General features: G+C 35.6%; 1 protein-coding gene across 1 annotated transcript in view; it reads right to left on the bottom strand.

Annotated features, from left to right (window-relative positions):
- Nucleotides 1–10728, bottom strand: part of RHAG (Rh associated glycoprotein) — a 35397-nt gene extending 24669 nt beyond the window's left edge. The window contains exon 1 of the mRNA XM_001369598.4: nt 10460–10728. Within this exon, the coding sequence (XP_001369635.2) occupies nt 10460–10634 (175 nt within the window). The 5' untranslated portion in view covers nt 10635–10728. The remainder of the gene's footprint in view (nt 1–10459) is intronic.
- Nucleotides 10729–17751: the final 7023 nt, after the last annotated feature.

The following is a 17751-nucleotide window of genomic DNA, read 5'->3' on the forward strand; positions in this document are numbered from 1 at the left end:
TCTTCAAGTTACACTGCTACCTGGTCAAATTTCCTTCATAAAGACCTCAAGTGAAAACTTTTGAATTTTATTTTTTGTATAATAAGATTATGTCTTTTTCTTGGCTAAATTCAATATCATTACACTCATCCCACTGTTAGAGCCTTTCCAGATCTTTTTCTATCCTTAATGTCATTCAATGTGTTAGCTTATCCCTTCCAAATTTGTTTCATTTACAAATATGATAAGAAGAAAAGACACAGATACCTTGCCAGGTTTGGGGCTTCTTGTAGACTTTGAAAGAATCTTGGGATACTCATAATGGTCCTTTAAAAATCCCTTACCTTCTGTCTAAGAATTATTATTATGTTTTGATTCCAAGGCAGAAGAGTGGTAAGAGTTAGGCAATGGGGGTTAAGTGACTTGTCCAGGGTCACACAGCTAAGAAGTGCCTGAGACCAGCTTATAATGGTCTCTAAAAAGTTATGATTTATTTATTTTTAATATTTTCCCATGGTTACATGATTCCTGCTCTTTCCCTCCCCCTTTTTCTCCCCCCTTCTGGAGCTGACAAGCAATTCCACTGGATTATATATGTATTATCACTCAATACCTATTTCCAAATATAATGGTCTTTGAAGGGAAACATACAAACCTAGGGGTTAAGACCAGATAGAGATACCATTTAAAGAGAGAAAGACTTCAGAAGGGAAAGGGGAAAAGGGAAGAATTGCAGGAGGGAAGGAGAGACACAGACAGAGGGAAACAGAAACAGAGAAGAAAGAGAGACTCAGAAAGTCAGAGAGACAGAGACAGACAGTTGAATCAAGGCGTAGAGAGAAAGACACACAGAAAGAAGGAAAGATAGAGATAAATACCAAAAGAGAAAGCCAGAAATAGAGTGAGACCTTAGCAGGACTCAATAGAATAGGAGAAAAAAGCTTTCTAGACTGACTTGGACATGGAAAGAAGCCCAGACCCACAAAATCTGTGAAGTCCTAAAGGGGAAGAAGGATATGCAGTGGGAAACCACAAATACTTTGGAGAAATGCAGGAACAGCAATGGGAAAAGGACCAAGTGTAAAACTAAGCCTAGGGTTCAAGCCAATAATTCTCCTCCCAAGCAGTATTCCTGGGCTTAAATCTACTTCCACTGGTTATGGGGTCATTAGTATGTAGATAATTCATGTCATCTTGGGATGAAGCTCACAAAATGGAGCTGAATCTGAGCTCAGTCCATCTTCTGGGACCTGATTAGCAGGTATTTACCCACCCAAGTGCTTGTCCAGACATTCTATCCCTTTCCACCCTAGCTTCTCAGTGTTTAGAATGCTAAGCAGGGGAACTGACATTGCAGCTGTGCTCAGCAATCACAGGCAAAGTTTTTATTCTTCTTAGAATGATTATCTTTTTCACTTCCATTAACAGGTATTACAAATCTTCACTTCCAACTTCAAGCCTGCACCACTCTTACCACCCCCCCTATCTTTCAGCAGATAACCTCATCTCCCACTTTCTTGAGAAAATCAGGTACATTTGTTCTGAGCTTCCTCATCTCCTAACCCACAACTTAAAATTCCATTTTCTCCTCCTTGGATCCAGACTCCAGCATGATCTGGCCCTTTTTATCATGGTTAATTCCTTTACTTTTGCAACTGATCCCAAACACTCTGGTATCCTCCCATAACTTGGCCCAACAATTATTATTTTCCTTTCAATTATTTTCAGTATCTCCCTTTTCAATTAGATCCTTCCCCACTGTCTACAAACACTTTTCAGGGATGCTTTGTCCTTATAAAACAAACAAAACCTACCTTGTACTTAACCCTGAGAAATCCTTAAGTTACACCCTACATTTCTTATCCCTTTCACTGCCAAGTTTTTCTGTTTCTTTATCTTCCCTACTTATTGTCCTTAATTCCTACTGATTAGACTTGTATTATTCTACTCAACTCCCTCTCTCTCTCTCTCTCTCTCTCTCTCTCTCTCTCTCTCTCTCTCTCTCTCTCTCTCTCTCTCTCTTAATTCCTGTTCTTTCCCTCCCCTCCTCTCACCCCCTCACCCCCATAGCCAAAGCTAAATTCCACTCGGTTTTAACATGTGTCATATTTGCACCAGGGTGATAATTTAGAGTTTATATTCCCAATCAAATCCCCATCCACTCTTGTAATCAAGCAGTTGTTTTTCTTCTGTGTTTCCACTCCCACAGTTATTGACCTTTTCTTCAACCTCATCCTCTTGGATATTTGACACTGTTGATCACCATTTACCTGTATGATACTTCCTCCTACTCTGGTCTTCCTAACCACATAATATCTTGTATTTTTTGCAGGTTCATCATCCATCTCCTGCTTCCTGCTTCCTAAGTGTTGTTGTTCAAAGTTGACTGTTGGGTCTCATCTATTCTATTATCTTTTTCTCATTCGCTCCCATGATTTTAATTTTCATCTCACTCAGATGACTCCAAAATCTATGCATCTATAACAATCTATATCTATATCTCTCTACATCTCTTTCTGTCTCTGTCTCTCTCTGTCTCTCTGTCTTTGTCTGTTTTTGTCTCTGTCTCTCCTGAAGCCCAGTCTTTATCACCTGAATCCATATTAACATCCAAAATAGAACTCACCATCTTTTCCCTTAGTCTGTCCTTAAATAGACATTCTATTGCTGTGGCAAATACTATCATACTCATTACCCCTAGTACCTGGTCAGTTGCCAAGTCTTTCATCTTGTCAACATCTCTTGCAATCATTTTTCTAATCACATTAGTACTATCTTATATTCACAGTGGAGCTATCTTAATTTAGATCCTCAATTTAGAGCTTTGCAATTCTATTGATGATGTGCTGATTGTTGGTGTTATATGAGACATGAAACAGACACATGCTCACCAAATATCTTTATCACAAGAGGATATTTTTAAAAATTATAAAGATATTTTGTTTTATCAATTACATATAATAACAAATTTCCACTTAAGTTTTCCAAAGTTATGTGATCCAAATTGTCTCCCTACCTTCCTTCCTTACCCCTTCCAGGAGCTGTCAAGAAATTGGATCTGGGTTAAACATGTATTATGCAAAACATATTTCTATATTGTTCATTTTTGTATGAGTATAGTCATATAAAACTCAAACCTCAAAATAAACCTAATAAAATAAAGCAAAAAATCATATGCTTTGATCTTCATCCGGACTCCAACAGTTCTTTCACTAGAGGTAGATAACATTCTTTGTCATAAGTGTAGAGGTTATCATTCTATCTACAGGTCTGGCTCTATGCTTCTTCTCTAGCATATTTCTGATGCTGACTTATACTTAAAAAGTAAAGTAAGGCATGTCATTAAGGAAATGTATGGTCAGAAAAGGAAGCAGGCCAATTATGATATGTGTGAGAGATAGCAGGAGAGCTTTATAGGTATTCTAGAAATATATAAGGATCCTAAAGGAAGGGTACTTAACTTAACTTAACAACTGGGAACCTTTGGAAGTCAGCTAAAGCCTATGTACTTCTCAGAATCACGTTTTTATTTTATTTTTTCATTTTTTTAATTGTCAGGCAAAGCATATTTCCATATTGGTCATTGTTGTAAGAGCAAAGCCATACATAATCTAAAGCTCCAAATAAAACTCAAAATACACTGATGTGAAAGACAACTCTAACAGCTCTTTCTATGGACAGAATAATGTTTTTAAATGCATACAATAAAACTTATAGAATTGTTAAGGAAACTGAGTGCAATGAAATATAGATATAAACATATTTCAAAAATGCATAGATCTCATAATAAATTATTTACATTGTGTTTAAGGTTTATAAAGTGCTTTATAAATATTATCTCATTTGATTCTTACAACAATCTGGGAAGCATGTACTATTATTGTCCTCATTTTACAGATACAGAAACTGAAGCACATAGAGGTTAAGTGACTTTTCCTGGAAGTAGTCCTTCAGAACACCAGTTTAATCCTTTATGCAGAATGTGTGGAATTTTATGGTCAGGGATCATATAGAAGAAAAAGGTATAGCTAAATTGGGATTTGTCCTCAGGAGAACCACTTCATCTTTTTCAGGACTCAATTTTCTTATCTGAAAAATGGAGATAGCAATATATTCTCTATCTCCCTTGGTTCCTTTTAGGAAAGCCCACTGTAAATTTTAAGATACTGAATGATGTAAATCATATTTATTATTTTATTTGATTGGGATAGCCTTTTGAGAGGGATTGTAACAATGCTCTTTCTCTCTTTCTCCCCCTCCCCCCTTTTAATTTGCCAAATGTTCCTTTTTATCTCTGTATCCCTGATGGCCCCTCCCAGGCACTGGGAAGGAATGATCATGAGTGGTCTCATTTTCATTATTTTACTTATGCAACCATAAGCAAATAGCAGTATAAATCCACTTTCATGGATAATAGATCTTAGAACTGGAATGGCATGCAAGAGATCATAGGGTCCAGCTCCCTGGAGCACATACAGTAGTTCATAATTATCTCAGCTTTTCCAATGTGATATCTGAGGCACAGAGTGGTTAAATGTCCTTTCAGAGTTCACAGAGTTAGGAAGTGGTGGAAAGAGGAGCCATATCCAGTGCTTTCTACAGTGGCTCTTCACCTGCACCATATTGCTCCAAGACAATTCAGTAATTCCTCTTATCTTAAGTATTGCTCAGTTTCTTTCTTGTATCCTCCAGCAGCAGTGTCATTCTCAACTTAAATTGAGATAGTATGGATTAGTAGAAAGAGCACTGGATTTGGAATAAGAGCACTTCAGTTCAAAACTCAAGTCCATCCCTTTTTTTAGCTATGTGACCTTGGGTGAGTCAATTGTCCTCTTTTGGTTTCAATTCCCTTAGTTGGAAAATGAAATTCATTTCCAAATCTAACATTCTGAGTTTCTTTCTTTTATTCTTTATTCTCATCTCCCTCTTCTTAGGACTGTTTATGTCTGAAACCTACTAGTTATGTGATGAGATCAAGTCACAACACTTCTGAGCCTTAATTTCCTTATCTATAAAATAAGGGGGCTATACTAGATCAGTGGTGTCAAACTGAAATAGAAATGGGGACTGCTAAGATTTGTACAAGAACCACTGGACTTAGAAAACTATATGTTGATACTTTGCTGTATTTTATTTATTTTGTTAAATATTTCCCCAATTTCATTTCAATCCAGTTAGGATCACACTTAAGAGTGTTGTGGTTTTTGTGTTTCATTGTTGGACTAGATGATGTTTGAGATTCTTTCTAGGTCTAAATGTAAATTCCAAAGTTCTTATGGTTAATATAGCTTCTGTTAAGGGAGATATCCATTTCTTTCTGAGGTTTCTAGACTTTATACTTCCTATTCTCATGGCCAGATAATTAAGGAAAGATATCCCTTTCCCCAACCGTTTTTTTCCCCTATTTCAGTCAAGCCAAAGGGAATCCCAAAATTTGGAGACCCAAGTAGAAAGAAAAAGGTAGCTCGGTGGGCTCCTAGAGAGCATGTGATCTAGAATCAGGAAGATGCAAGTTCAAATGCAGCCTCAGACATTTACAAACTATGTGACCTTGTGCAAATCATTTAGCTTCTGTTTGCCTCAATTTCCTCTACCATAAAATGGAGATAATAATAATAATAATACCTACTTTGTGGGGTTGTTGTGAGGATCTAATAATGGTGAATATTTATAGCTCTTACTATGTACCAGGCACCAAATATTTAACAAATATCTAATTTCATCCTCACAACAAATCTGGGAAGTAGGTGCTATTACAGATTAGCACCTTTTACAGATGAGAAAATGGAGGCAAACAGAGGCTGAGTGACTTATCCAGGGTCCTGCAACTGATAGGTATCAGATTTGAATTCAGGGACTTCTGACTTAAAGCCTATTACTTAATCTACAGTGTTGTCCCAAATGTTATACTATTTATAGAAATCAATTAACATAGCCCCTGATATATAGTAGGTGCTATATAAACACATTCCATTCCTCCTTCCCCACAAATATTTCATGAACTTTTATCAGATAGATTAAAGTTTTATATAGCTACTTATGCATTTATATGTACATATGTCTCAATTTTATACTCAAAACATTACTGATTTTGTTACCATATCCCCCAAACTCCTTTTTATTGCATCATTTTGGAATGCATATCATAACTCCTCCTTGCCTAAACAGATATTCTTTGTGAACTTCTTTGGCTAAAAATCACCACTAGATCAATGTTCTGGTCTTGAGCCTCACTCAGTAGGTTGGCTGGCCCTTAACATTATCTTCTTTGGGCTCTATTGGAAAGTTTTCTAGCTTGGTAGGATCTGTCTGAGCTCATACATAGCCAGCCCAACCTTGGAGAATATCAGTTCTCCTCCATGCACGGTATTTTAGTAAAGGTATATATGTATACACATATACATATATATGCACATATATGTGTGTATGCATATATTTAAATATAATGTATATTCTGAAGGTGTTGACATTAAGCTGAATCTGAATGAATTACCAAATATTAGGTGCATCAATTTTAATTGTCTATTCATAACCAAATAATCATTTATCAATATTTATAAACCATCTAATTTGTGATTGGCTATGCTCTGGAGGATACAGAAAACACTTTCTCTGTAAAGTTAATTCTGGCAGACTCCAAACCACCATACCTACTTCCATCACTGTCCTCACACTTACTGATGGGAGGAGAAATCATTGTGGAGAAGGAGCCCCATTGTTATAAGCAACACCTCCTTATCAACTACCACCAAAAAGCAGAGTGATACAGGAGCCCTGGGGGCAGCAGGGTCCCCCAGATCACTGGTCCTACTTTCTTCCCAGCCCTTCCAGACACAGTGGAGAGGGGGCGAACCATCCCTACCACATGCCAACCAGCTGCCACAGGGGTAGGCAGGCAAGCCAGGCTAGCAGAAGCAACAAGGCATCCTGAGAGAGATACAGGAGGCAGCATATTCTAGGCAAGTCACACTACGACCAACAGCTTGACAAACTATCTCTTCTCAGATCTTTTTCCTCTAACTTGTAGAAGAAATTCTTTATATGTGTTGTCTCTCCCATTAAAATGGTAGTTCCTTGAGAACAGGGACTGCGTCGCTTTTCTGTTTGTGTCCTTACCCCTTAGTGTTTCACACATAGGGAGTTCTTAATAAATACTTTATTGAACAGTTTATTCATTTAACTCATTTATTCATCCATTCAGAATATAGTATATTCCAAAAACAGATTTGTAAACCAATTGTTTGTACATTGGAAGCCATTTTCTGATGGAAAAAAATGTGGTAAATGTTGTTTAGGTTCCTAGACTAGACCACAGAACCTTATTTAGCTCATAAAATAACAGAACTAATTTTACATGGGTTTTGGGACCTGGAGTAGAGTGTCATGCAGAGGAGGGAGAAGTAAGTAGGAGGAAAAAAGTGTACTTTCCCTTCTCTGAGCACAAAAGTAACCTAAAGTAAAACTTGAAATAATGTGAAATTTCAAAACGGGGAAATCTTTCCACCTGTTTCTGTTTTTCTGTTTTTCTGATTTTTTCTTTTGTGCTTTCATGATACTCTGGTGCCTATTCCTTCTAACTTCCTCTCTTCCAACCCACAATCATTGATATCCTGCTCTGTTTTGCCTTGCCTTTATTAGGGGTGGTATTATTAAGAGCTGCTTATCTCTATGAATTGATAGTAAAATGTTTTTTTCTGTAAAGTTTAAAGTTTCTATAAAGTTGATTTTAATTTGCTTAGCTATATTTAATAGCTGCCATTAAAAGGCCCTTAAAAAAAGCATTACAAATGTCATGATTTGAGTTCCTTGGAATTGGGAATCTGAGAATGGTGTAATTGTCATGCTTTTAATATTCACATTTGGTATTCCTCTCCTCTATCACCCTTCTGTTTTTATGTTATTCTCTGGACATAAAGTATGCCCAGCTCTGCAACACTGAAGTTGTTTGGCAAGGGAATATGGACATTTCACACTGACAATGCAAACAGGCTTTGAATTCCAGACATCATTTCCTTCCCATATCTCGGCAGATGGAGGATGTACTAGAAAATAGATTGAGGCTGGAAGCATGTAACACAGTGATCTCTGGCTTGGAGCCTCTCAATCTTGTATGAGTAAGGACATATTTTTGGCACTATAAAATGGAAAGTGCTTAAACTGGGAAGGAATTAGGAAAAAACTGAATCTACCATTCACTTGACATATGTGACTTTGGGCTAGTCACTTCACTTTTTGGATCGTTCTTCTCATCTGTAAAATGGAGATAATTATACAACCTCATGAAATTGATGCAAAAGTGAGATAACATGTGTGAAAGTACTTCAATGAATATTAAAGGTCGATGCTAAGCAAGTATGAAGTCATACTAATAATTTTACAAAGTAGCTGATCAGATCTGAAACTGAAGAAACATGGGTAGCCATGAGAGTTCTATACTGTAAACTTATGGGTCTGAATTGAAGCTGTTGCTCATCTAGCCGAGTATCTAAGACCTCTTTTTAAGTCTATAAACAACATTCTTAAATCACCATGATGGTTTACTGTGGAATTTACGAGACACTTCCTTAAGATATTCTGTGAGACAAAACTAAAAGGGAGAATTAATATACTGAATTAACCACTCAGGATCCAAAAAAGATCTTGGCTGGTGAGAGCACTGGTCGAGATAAAATTTAATGAGGATAGCAATTTGGAATTATGCAAATAAAGTGACTGAGGTGTTCATTCCCTCTGAACCAGAAACTTTCTCACTAGAGTACACCTCCGATATACTTCCTTATATATTGAGGAAGTTATTGACAAGGAGAAAATCTCCATATACACTAGAATATTTATAGCAGTACTTTTTGTTATAGAAAAGAATAAAATGCCCACTGATTAGAGAATGGCTAAACAAGTTGTAGTATGTGAATGCAATGTTCTCTCACTGTGCCTTGAGAAGTGATGTAACTGATAAAAATAAAGAGCCATAGATTGCATGAAAAAAGAAAAAAGAGATTCTATGAGACTTCTGGCCATAAAAATAAAGATCTGACTGACTAACATTCAAGAGATATAGTTGTTACTGAGCAGTGCAGTGTACTCCCACCCCAATGATCTTTTAAATATAAAAAGAAATTTCCACTATGAATTAAAGTAAGTTTACTTTTACAAAATCTCTTCATTTTTGCTCCCTCTTAAGTTTCTCCTGAATTTTTCACACCTAAGTTTGAAATGCAGCTATTACTTGTATTCATTCATCCAGCTCATACTTATTGAATATCTATTGTGCTCAAGGTATTATGTTAGGCCATGTTAAGGACATAAAGATGTAAAACAGTAACCTCACAAGCCACTTTCAAAGTTTCTCTACTATACAGTAAATTTTTCCTCACTCTTTTTATAAGTGAGCCATAGGAAAAGTGTTAGAAAATAAGAGAGTGAGCATTGTTTACATGTCTTTTTTCTTTTCTAAGAAAGACAAGAGAACATTCTTATAACCTTTCTCTCTGAGTTTCATCAATTTCATAGAAATCTGTACTTCCTGATCTTTAGGACCATTTACTCTCCACTCCTGAGACTATTGAGTATGTTCTCCCTCTCTCGTAATTGTAATTTTTAGATATATTTGTAGATTTATTTGCTTGTTATTTCTCTCTAATCCCCCACCCTCATTAGATTGTGAGCACTTTGAGAAAAAAGTCTGCTCTCTACTTTTTTTAAAACCCTTTAACACTTAGTACAATGTCTAGCATATAGTAGATACTTAATAAATACTTAATGACTGACTGGCCCCAAGTTTTTTGTACATATTTATACAGTTCTAAAATCTCTAGTCAATTTATTTAATTCATTACAAACCAAACCAAACCAAGAAAAAAGATTGTTTCCCCTCATTTCATCACTGGAAAAAGTACCAACTTTGGAATCAGAGGACATTCCTTCAAATACCAGCATTGCCACTTTCTACCTGTAGGACCTTGGTCAAGTCATTTGACCTTTATGGACCTTAGTTTCCTCATCTTTAAAATGAGAAGATAGGAACAGACAGTTTTTTAGATGTCTTTTTGTGCTAAATCTGTGATCTTATGATGATTAGCATAGTATGTTGTAGTGGTTATAGTATATATAAGGGGAGGAGACTTTAGAGTTCATCTAGTTCAATCTCCTCACTCAATAGATGAAGAAATTGAAACCTAGAGAGGTTAAGTAACTTGCTCAAGGTCACATAGGTAGAAAGTAACAATGATGAGATTTGGAACCATGTAATTAGTTTATAGATAGTCTCTGTCTATCTATGTCATGATCATATAGATGAGATTATATGCAACAGCAAAAAAAAAAAAACCCAAAAAAACCAAACAACAAAACATAAGAAAATGTTGAAAACCAATTCTATCTTTAAATTCTTAAAAGAGTCCAGAGCAACTAGAAGGAGAGAATTGAAGAACACCAACGTCCCAGAAGAGAGAAATGAAGCAATAAGGAATGGCATACTCACAAGGGTATAGCTCAAGGGATTTTTCAGACTGATTGGTGGCATTGATCTGCTGGACATAATTCCCATCATTTTCATAGCCAACAAAAAATCCAAATAAAATGATCATGGAAAGCTGCAAGCTTATGGCCATGAACGGGAATTTGAGCCTCATGTTGGTCTCAAAGGACAGTGGCATACTAAGAGCCTCAAGGACTGCAGAAGCTTGATAAAGCTCTTTGGGTTGAACTAGTCTGCATGCTCAGGACATCCCAATGACATGGCAAGAAAAAAATTATAATAAGTAAGACTAGTTTAAGTGTCCCACCCACTAGGGAGGAGCACATCACCATAATCTGATTCTTGTTCCTAACACTAATGTTCAGTCTATGCAGTATGTCCTGAAAGAAGACAAGTGATCATAAAAAGATTGTTCTTTTTTCATGGGTGTATGAAAGATGCTAGCAGATGTCACAGAATGGTTTGTAAGGGGAAAAAACTTCTCTGTTATATTATGTATGACTGATTTCTTTTGTAAATAAAATGCTAATGATTTTCCTTAATGATTTTTTATTTATGGCAAAGAAAATAACCTGATTAAACAAGCCATTACTCATGATCCGAAAATTATAGCGTCAGCTTAGAGGGGGAGTTATAGAGCTTAACAGTATCTAGACAAATATGGATAGTATACAGAAAGTAGGACAAGGTGCCAAACCATTCAATACCACCATTACAGTTCCTGGATCTATCCTGGAATTGTTCTCATGATGTGGAGGAGGTCTGAGTCTTGTGAGAAAGTCAACATTGGCATTTCAAAACAAGTTCTGGCATGAAGCAATCCTAAATAGTCCTATTTGCCAAGGATTCCATTGAGAAAGGAAATGAGGGGATATTAAGAATAACTATATATCACTCTTTACTTTTATTGCTTCCATGAATTTTTGTCTCATATAAGCAAAATGTGGCTTCTCTCACAATATGACAAATATAAAAATATGTGCTATATGATAATATGTATATGTACAACATATATCATATTTCCTACCTTCTTGGGGAGGAGCAGGAGGGAGAGAGAGAACATTTATTTCAAAATATCCAAAAACAAATATTAAGAAATTGTGTAATCTGGAAAAAATAAAATTTAGGAAAAAAATAACTATAGTCCAAGGATTCAATGAGAATATAAGAAATGTTTGTTGACTGAATATTGAACAGACATCCATACAAGATATCTTGTAACAGATATTGATGTTTTCTTATGACAGACAATTTCTACTATTTATGACAAAACACCCCCCAGAGATTATTATTAAATATTACACAGGTGACTCAGTGTAAAGAGAGAACTCAGGGTCTGGAAGCAGGAAGACCTGATTTCAAATCTAGTCTCAGATGCTTACTATATGTGTAATTCTGGGCAAGTTACTTTCTCCAAGTATTTTTGTGAAGATCAAATAAGATAATATTTGTAAGGTGCTTAGCATAGTGCCTGGCATGTAATAAGCACTATATAAATGTTGTTTATTATTATTATTCATGGAAAGCTTTAATTCAGTTAAATGAATATATATATATATATATTTAGCATCTATCTTGCACAAATTTGAGTACTAGAAAAAGAATTAGACATTTACATGTACAAGCAAGTATGCACACACACAACACATACATATATGTGATATTTTGATTTTTAAGTTTCCCAGTGATAAAAACAAAGCAAAAAAAAACACCAAGAAAATAAATAAAATTAGGAAATCCATCCATATAAAACATTGATGTTGTTAACCTAAAAGTATGTCATTGAAGAGACAATGGCAGCATGGTCTAGGGGATGAAGTTCTGATGATTGCTGTTTAAGCCCCATTTCTGACAATGTCTAGCTGCATGACCATGGGCAATCCATTTAATGACTCTGAACCTCAGTCAGCTCTGCCGTCTAAGATTCTCCAAATTTTAAATCTATGGGCCATGATCTATGTGTAGTTGAAAGATTTTTTTCTGATAGCAGGTCACTAATGTAACATAATATAATACAAATCAAATCACAAAGATATCAGGAGTTTCTAAACAAGACCCTATAATTGAGTACTGTAATTTCAGGTACTCAATAATGAAAGTTCATGTTAATATAACACTTTCTGCCAAAAACAAAACAAAAATCATTTAAACTACTAATCCCATTTTATAGATGAAGACCCTGGATTCAGAGACATATCCATAGTTACTGCTAGTAAATATGACAGCCAAGACTTGAACCATTTTTCTGAATTCAAGTTCATTACAATATTTCTTACTAGGGCAGCTAGGTCGCTCAGTAGACAGCACTGGCCTGGAATCAGGAAAACTCATGTTTTTGAGTTCAAATCTGGCCTCAGACACTTACTAGCTTTGTGATTCTGGGAAAGTCACTTAGCTTTGCTTGCCTCATCTGTAAAATGAGCTGGAGAAAGAAATGGCAAATAGCTCCAGTATTTTTTCCAAGAAAAGCCCAAATGGGGTCATGAAGGAGTCTAAATTGACCAAACAACACAATTTTCTCACTACATAGAAGTAGATGATAACAATTTCTTTATGTCACATACACATAACAGTGATTATTCAAAAGTTGTAAAAACATGAAGGCAGTACATTCCTCAGCTCTAGGTGACTGAATTCTGCATTTCTAGACACCTCAAGGACTCTTTATTCTACCATGATACTCTAGACTTCTTCTTTCTAATAGGAACCAACAAGGATCTTCTTATTAGAGTATACTCAATAGCTGTAAGCAAACATGGATACATTCTAGGATGAGAGATCTCTCTCTCTCTCTTAATTTCCTCTCTCTCTCTCTTATTTTCTCTTTCTCTTTCTCTCTCTCTCTCAACATACACACGATACAAATATATATATATATATATCCACACATACATATATGTATATTGTTGTTCATTCATTTCAGTCATGTATGACTTTTCATAATGACATTTGGGATTTTCTTGGCAAAGACACTGAGTGGTTTACCATTTCTTCTTTCAGCTCATTTTCCAAATGAGGAAACTGAGACAAAGAGGGTCAAATGATTAGTTTTCTCTACTGTGCTACTCAGTTACTACATATATATGCACATGCATATATATTTATAGAAATATATATATATATACTTATAAAAAAGGTAGTTTTTGAACTCATGAGCTTCTTTACTCAGAGACAGAGAAAAGGGCTTAGGTATTTATACAACATAGAAAATAAAGTTATAGACTAGAATAAGTTATAAATATAGAATGAAATGAAAAACCTGTCTATAAATACATATGCATATAAATATATGTACATATGTATGCATATATTTATAATTTTTGTTGACTTATTTTCTTTTTACATCACCTACCCTTCCCTCCTTCCATTTTCCATTCAGGGAACTAAGAATTTCAAAAGGGAAAAAGTCATTCAATAAATTTTACACAGCATCTGAATCTGACACTATATACAGCAGGAGTACACCCATTTTTTTCACATCTATAAAAATGAGAAAGTATATTCCTACATCTTTGTGGACAAGCTTGGCAATTATTATCATATAGTATTTTTTTCCTCTTTTCAATTACACTTTGTTAGTTATTATTTATACCATTTCACTGTTTTTGCTTAGTGTAATTGTAAATGTTTTCCCATGCTTCTCTATACTTTAATAATCAGCATTTCTTATAGTACAATGATATTCCATTACATTCAAGTAGTATAATTTACTTTTTTTGCCATTTTCAAATCAATAGGCATCTACTTTGCATTTAGTTTTTTTATTGCTACTATAAAAAGTGTCGATACAAACATTTTGGTATATAGAAGACATTTATTTCTATCTTTGATTTCTTTGGATTATACAACTAGCAGTAGGACCCTGGCTCACAGTATATTGATTTTTTTAGTCACTTTCTTGCAAAAGTTCCAAAGAACAGTATCATAATCAAAGAGGAAAGTTTATATAAATATTTATATACAAACAATATAAATGATTAGAAACAATCTTAAAGTTTTAAAATTTTTTGTTTATCACTATCATTTGCATTTTCACATTTACATCTTATAAATACTTCACTCTTATTCTACTTTCAAATACTCCCCCCCTTCCCTTCTTTATCAAGGTCAGGCTTCTTGTCACGGCATCCTCCTTGATCACATGAGCCAAAAAAAAAAATCCACCCACACAATAAGAAATTTGACTGTGATGTTCATTTAAAACAAAACAAAACAAAACACCATAATTCTTCTTTCATCCTTGAAAATGTTCTTTTGGTTTTGCTGTATATAGGAATGACCAGGAAGGCTTTTAATTACTTGCTCTGGATTGAAATAGACTCACAACTCTATGGTCAAAAGCACCCTATTCATTCATAAAGACTTTCCATATAGCCAGGTAGTATGAAACAGAAATGAAAGATTTATTTTTTATTCAATTCAAGAAGCCTTTATTAAATATTTACTTAATGCCAATGTCAGATAAAAGAGAATTGTGTTCTCCTGGTTCCAGAGATGTTTTTCTATTTTGGCTATTGTCATAATCCCCCTGCAAAAATTAAATTATACTGTTTATCAGGGAAATTGAGGAGATACCAACTGGTCAAAATTGTAAGGGTTGTTAGTTGATCAAATGATTTTGGAAGTACAGATTGAGTGAAGGTACACCCTAGAATCCTAATTGTAAAGTGGGGAGAAAGCAGTAACTTTGCTCCGGGGACCTGACCTGCCAATATGAGTGTGGCTGTGGATAGTAGCTCCATAGTCTATTTGTGCTTCTTATACTATTCACCTTCATGTAGTCTTTGGTCCAGTCTTTGTCTTACTGTTCCTATTGTTCTATGCTACACACCTTTGAATTTTCTTTTCCCTATATTTAGAAGGCACTTCTCAGTTCAAGGATCCTGAAAATATCAGGTGTTTTATGGAGAGAGCTTGGGATTTGGCCCCGAGAACATTAGATAGATTTCTTAACCCTGGTGCCATATGAAGGAATGTTGAACGGAAGATGGAAATTTCTTGCACCAAAGAGGTTCATAGAAGATTCCAGAAGAGGGCAAAAAGTGACGGAAAGGAAAGGATGTGTATATGCTATCTAAATTCTGTCATAAAGAAGATTAGGCCCCCAAACTCCAATTTCCCCCCCAGACTATCACATTCACCTAACATATCACAATTTGTGATAGACTTTTAAATTCTTTATGGTCATCACTAAGCACTCTTATTCAGAATATTGATAGTTTAGGGGTTAAAAATAATATAAAAACTGCTTCTTCAACATCAACTGTTTCACCTCTGCCACTTTTCATTGCTGTTATATATTGGATACATTTTAAATAATCAACAGAGGAAAGATATAAAATTGACATCAGAAAAGGCTTCCTGTAGAAGATGTAATTTTAGTTGGAACTTAAAGAAGTCAGATGATGGAGAGAACTATAGGCATGAGTACAACCAATTAAAAAATTTCAGTTTACAGATGTAATATCTTCTTTAAAGAACACCAAAGATCCCAGTGTTACTGGATCACAAGTATATGGAATGAATCAATACAATGGCTCTGTAGGCCTTCAGTTTGGCAGGTAGTCTAGTACCTCTTCTCACCCACACTTTCCTACAGAGCCTCCCAAATACTTGAGCTCTGGCAATGAGTGCATCAGACTCATCATCTATGTAGGTACAGACTTGTATAGGGGAGAGAGAGTTGTGTCAAGAAAACCTATAGAGAAGATACACTTTACAAGTGTAAATGGCTACAGAACAGTCAGAAGGATAAGGATTGAGAAAAGTCTATGAGATTGGAAATTAAGATATCATTGGCAATTCTGGAGACAGCAATTTCAGTTGAATTATTAGGTCAAAAACCAAACAGTAGAGAACTGGTTATTGTCATTCATACTAGAAGAGGACTGAAATGATATCACTATGTTGGGATTAATGTAAAGTGTGTCCAGAATGAGTTTAGAAGGTTCTACTCCAGGTCAGGCACAAATAGCTCATATGAACATTGGGAATGGAGATATCTCTCTTATGAGCTACTACAATTCTGTTTTGCTCTTAAAGCACATCCCCTTCTCTGATGTTGGCATGCCATGTAGTACAGTCCTATAACAGTGTCTTCCTTGTTTCACAAGAGATACCAGAGTTCTTCAGAGAGACCTTGAGAGTGTCCTTGTAACATTTCTTCTGACCTTCATGGGAGTTATTGACTTGTGTGAGTTCTCTCTAAAATAATATTTTAGGCATTTGACAAACATGGCCATCCCATTGGAGTTGCATTTCTGCTCTCTGCAGTAAAGTCTTCAGTTCAGCTCAAGAAAGAACTTCAGTATCTGGTACATTATCTTGCCAGGTGATATTCAGAATTTGCCCAAGACATTTCAAATGGAAATGATTCAGTTTTCTGGCATGGTGCTAGTATACTGTCCAAGTTTCACAGGCATATAATGATGAAATCAACATGATGGCTTTGTAGACCTTCAGTTTGGTAGGCAGCCTAATGCTTCTTTTCTCTCACACTTTCCTTCAGAGCTTCTTAAAAACTAAGCTATGGCAATGAGTTTATCAACCTCATAATCTATGTAGACTTCACTGGAAAGTATATTGCCAAGGTAAGTTAATTTTTGCACAGGATTCACAATTTCTTCATTTTCTGTAGAGAATTGAGAGAGAGAGAGAGAGAGAGAGAGAGAAAGAGAGAGAGAGAGAGAGAGAGAGAGAGAGAGAGAGAGAGAGAGAGAGAGAGAGAGAGAGAGAGAGAGAGAGAGAGAGAGAGAGAGAGAGAGAGAGAGAGAGAGAGAGAGAGAGAGAGAGAGAGAGAGAGAGAGAGAATTAGCGAGAGAGAGAGAGGAAAGCAAGTGGAGGTATGTATTACAGATAGCCTCCTTCTTAAGGAGTTTAGCCACAAAAGGGAAGAGAAATACGAGATCCCTAGCAGTAATGAATGGATCATGTGAGGATTTTCTCAGAAAGGGGGTGATATGGGTTGAAGGCAAGAGTGAAGCAGATAAGGGGAAATTAAAGCAAGTGGATGAGAATATAAGAAGGAACAATCTGCTAGTGAAGACAGACAGAAATGAGATCACTTGTGCATGTAAAGGGCAAGGAGAAAGGCCACCTAATAATGTGGAACAGGGGTGAAGGAGGAAAGTAAAAAAAAAATCTTGGTGATGTAAAATGAGGAGAGAACAGGAATGTCTCAGCTAATGGTCTCAATTTTTTTTCAACACAATATGAGGCAAGGTTCTCAGCTGAGAGGGTGGGATGAAGGTGAGAAATGGAAGATTTGAGGAATAATGAAAGAGTTTAGAAATGCC

Source organism: Monodelphis domestica, chromosome 2 (assembly GCF_027887165.1).
Source record: "Monodelphis domestica isolate mMonDom1 chromosome 2, mMonDom1.pri, whole genome shotgun sequence".
Classification (NCBI taxonomy): Eukaryota; Metazoa; Chordata; class Mammalia; order Didelphimorphia; family Didelphidae; genus Monodelphis; species Monodelphis domestica.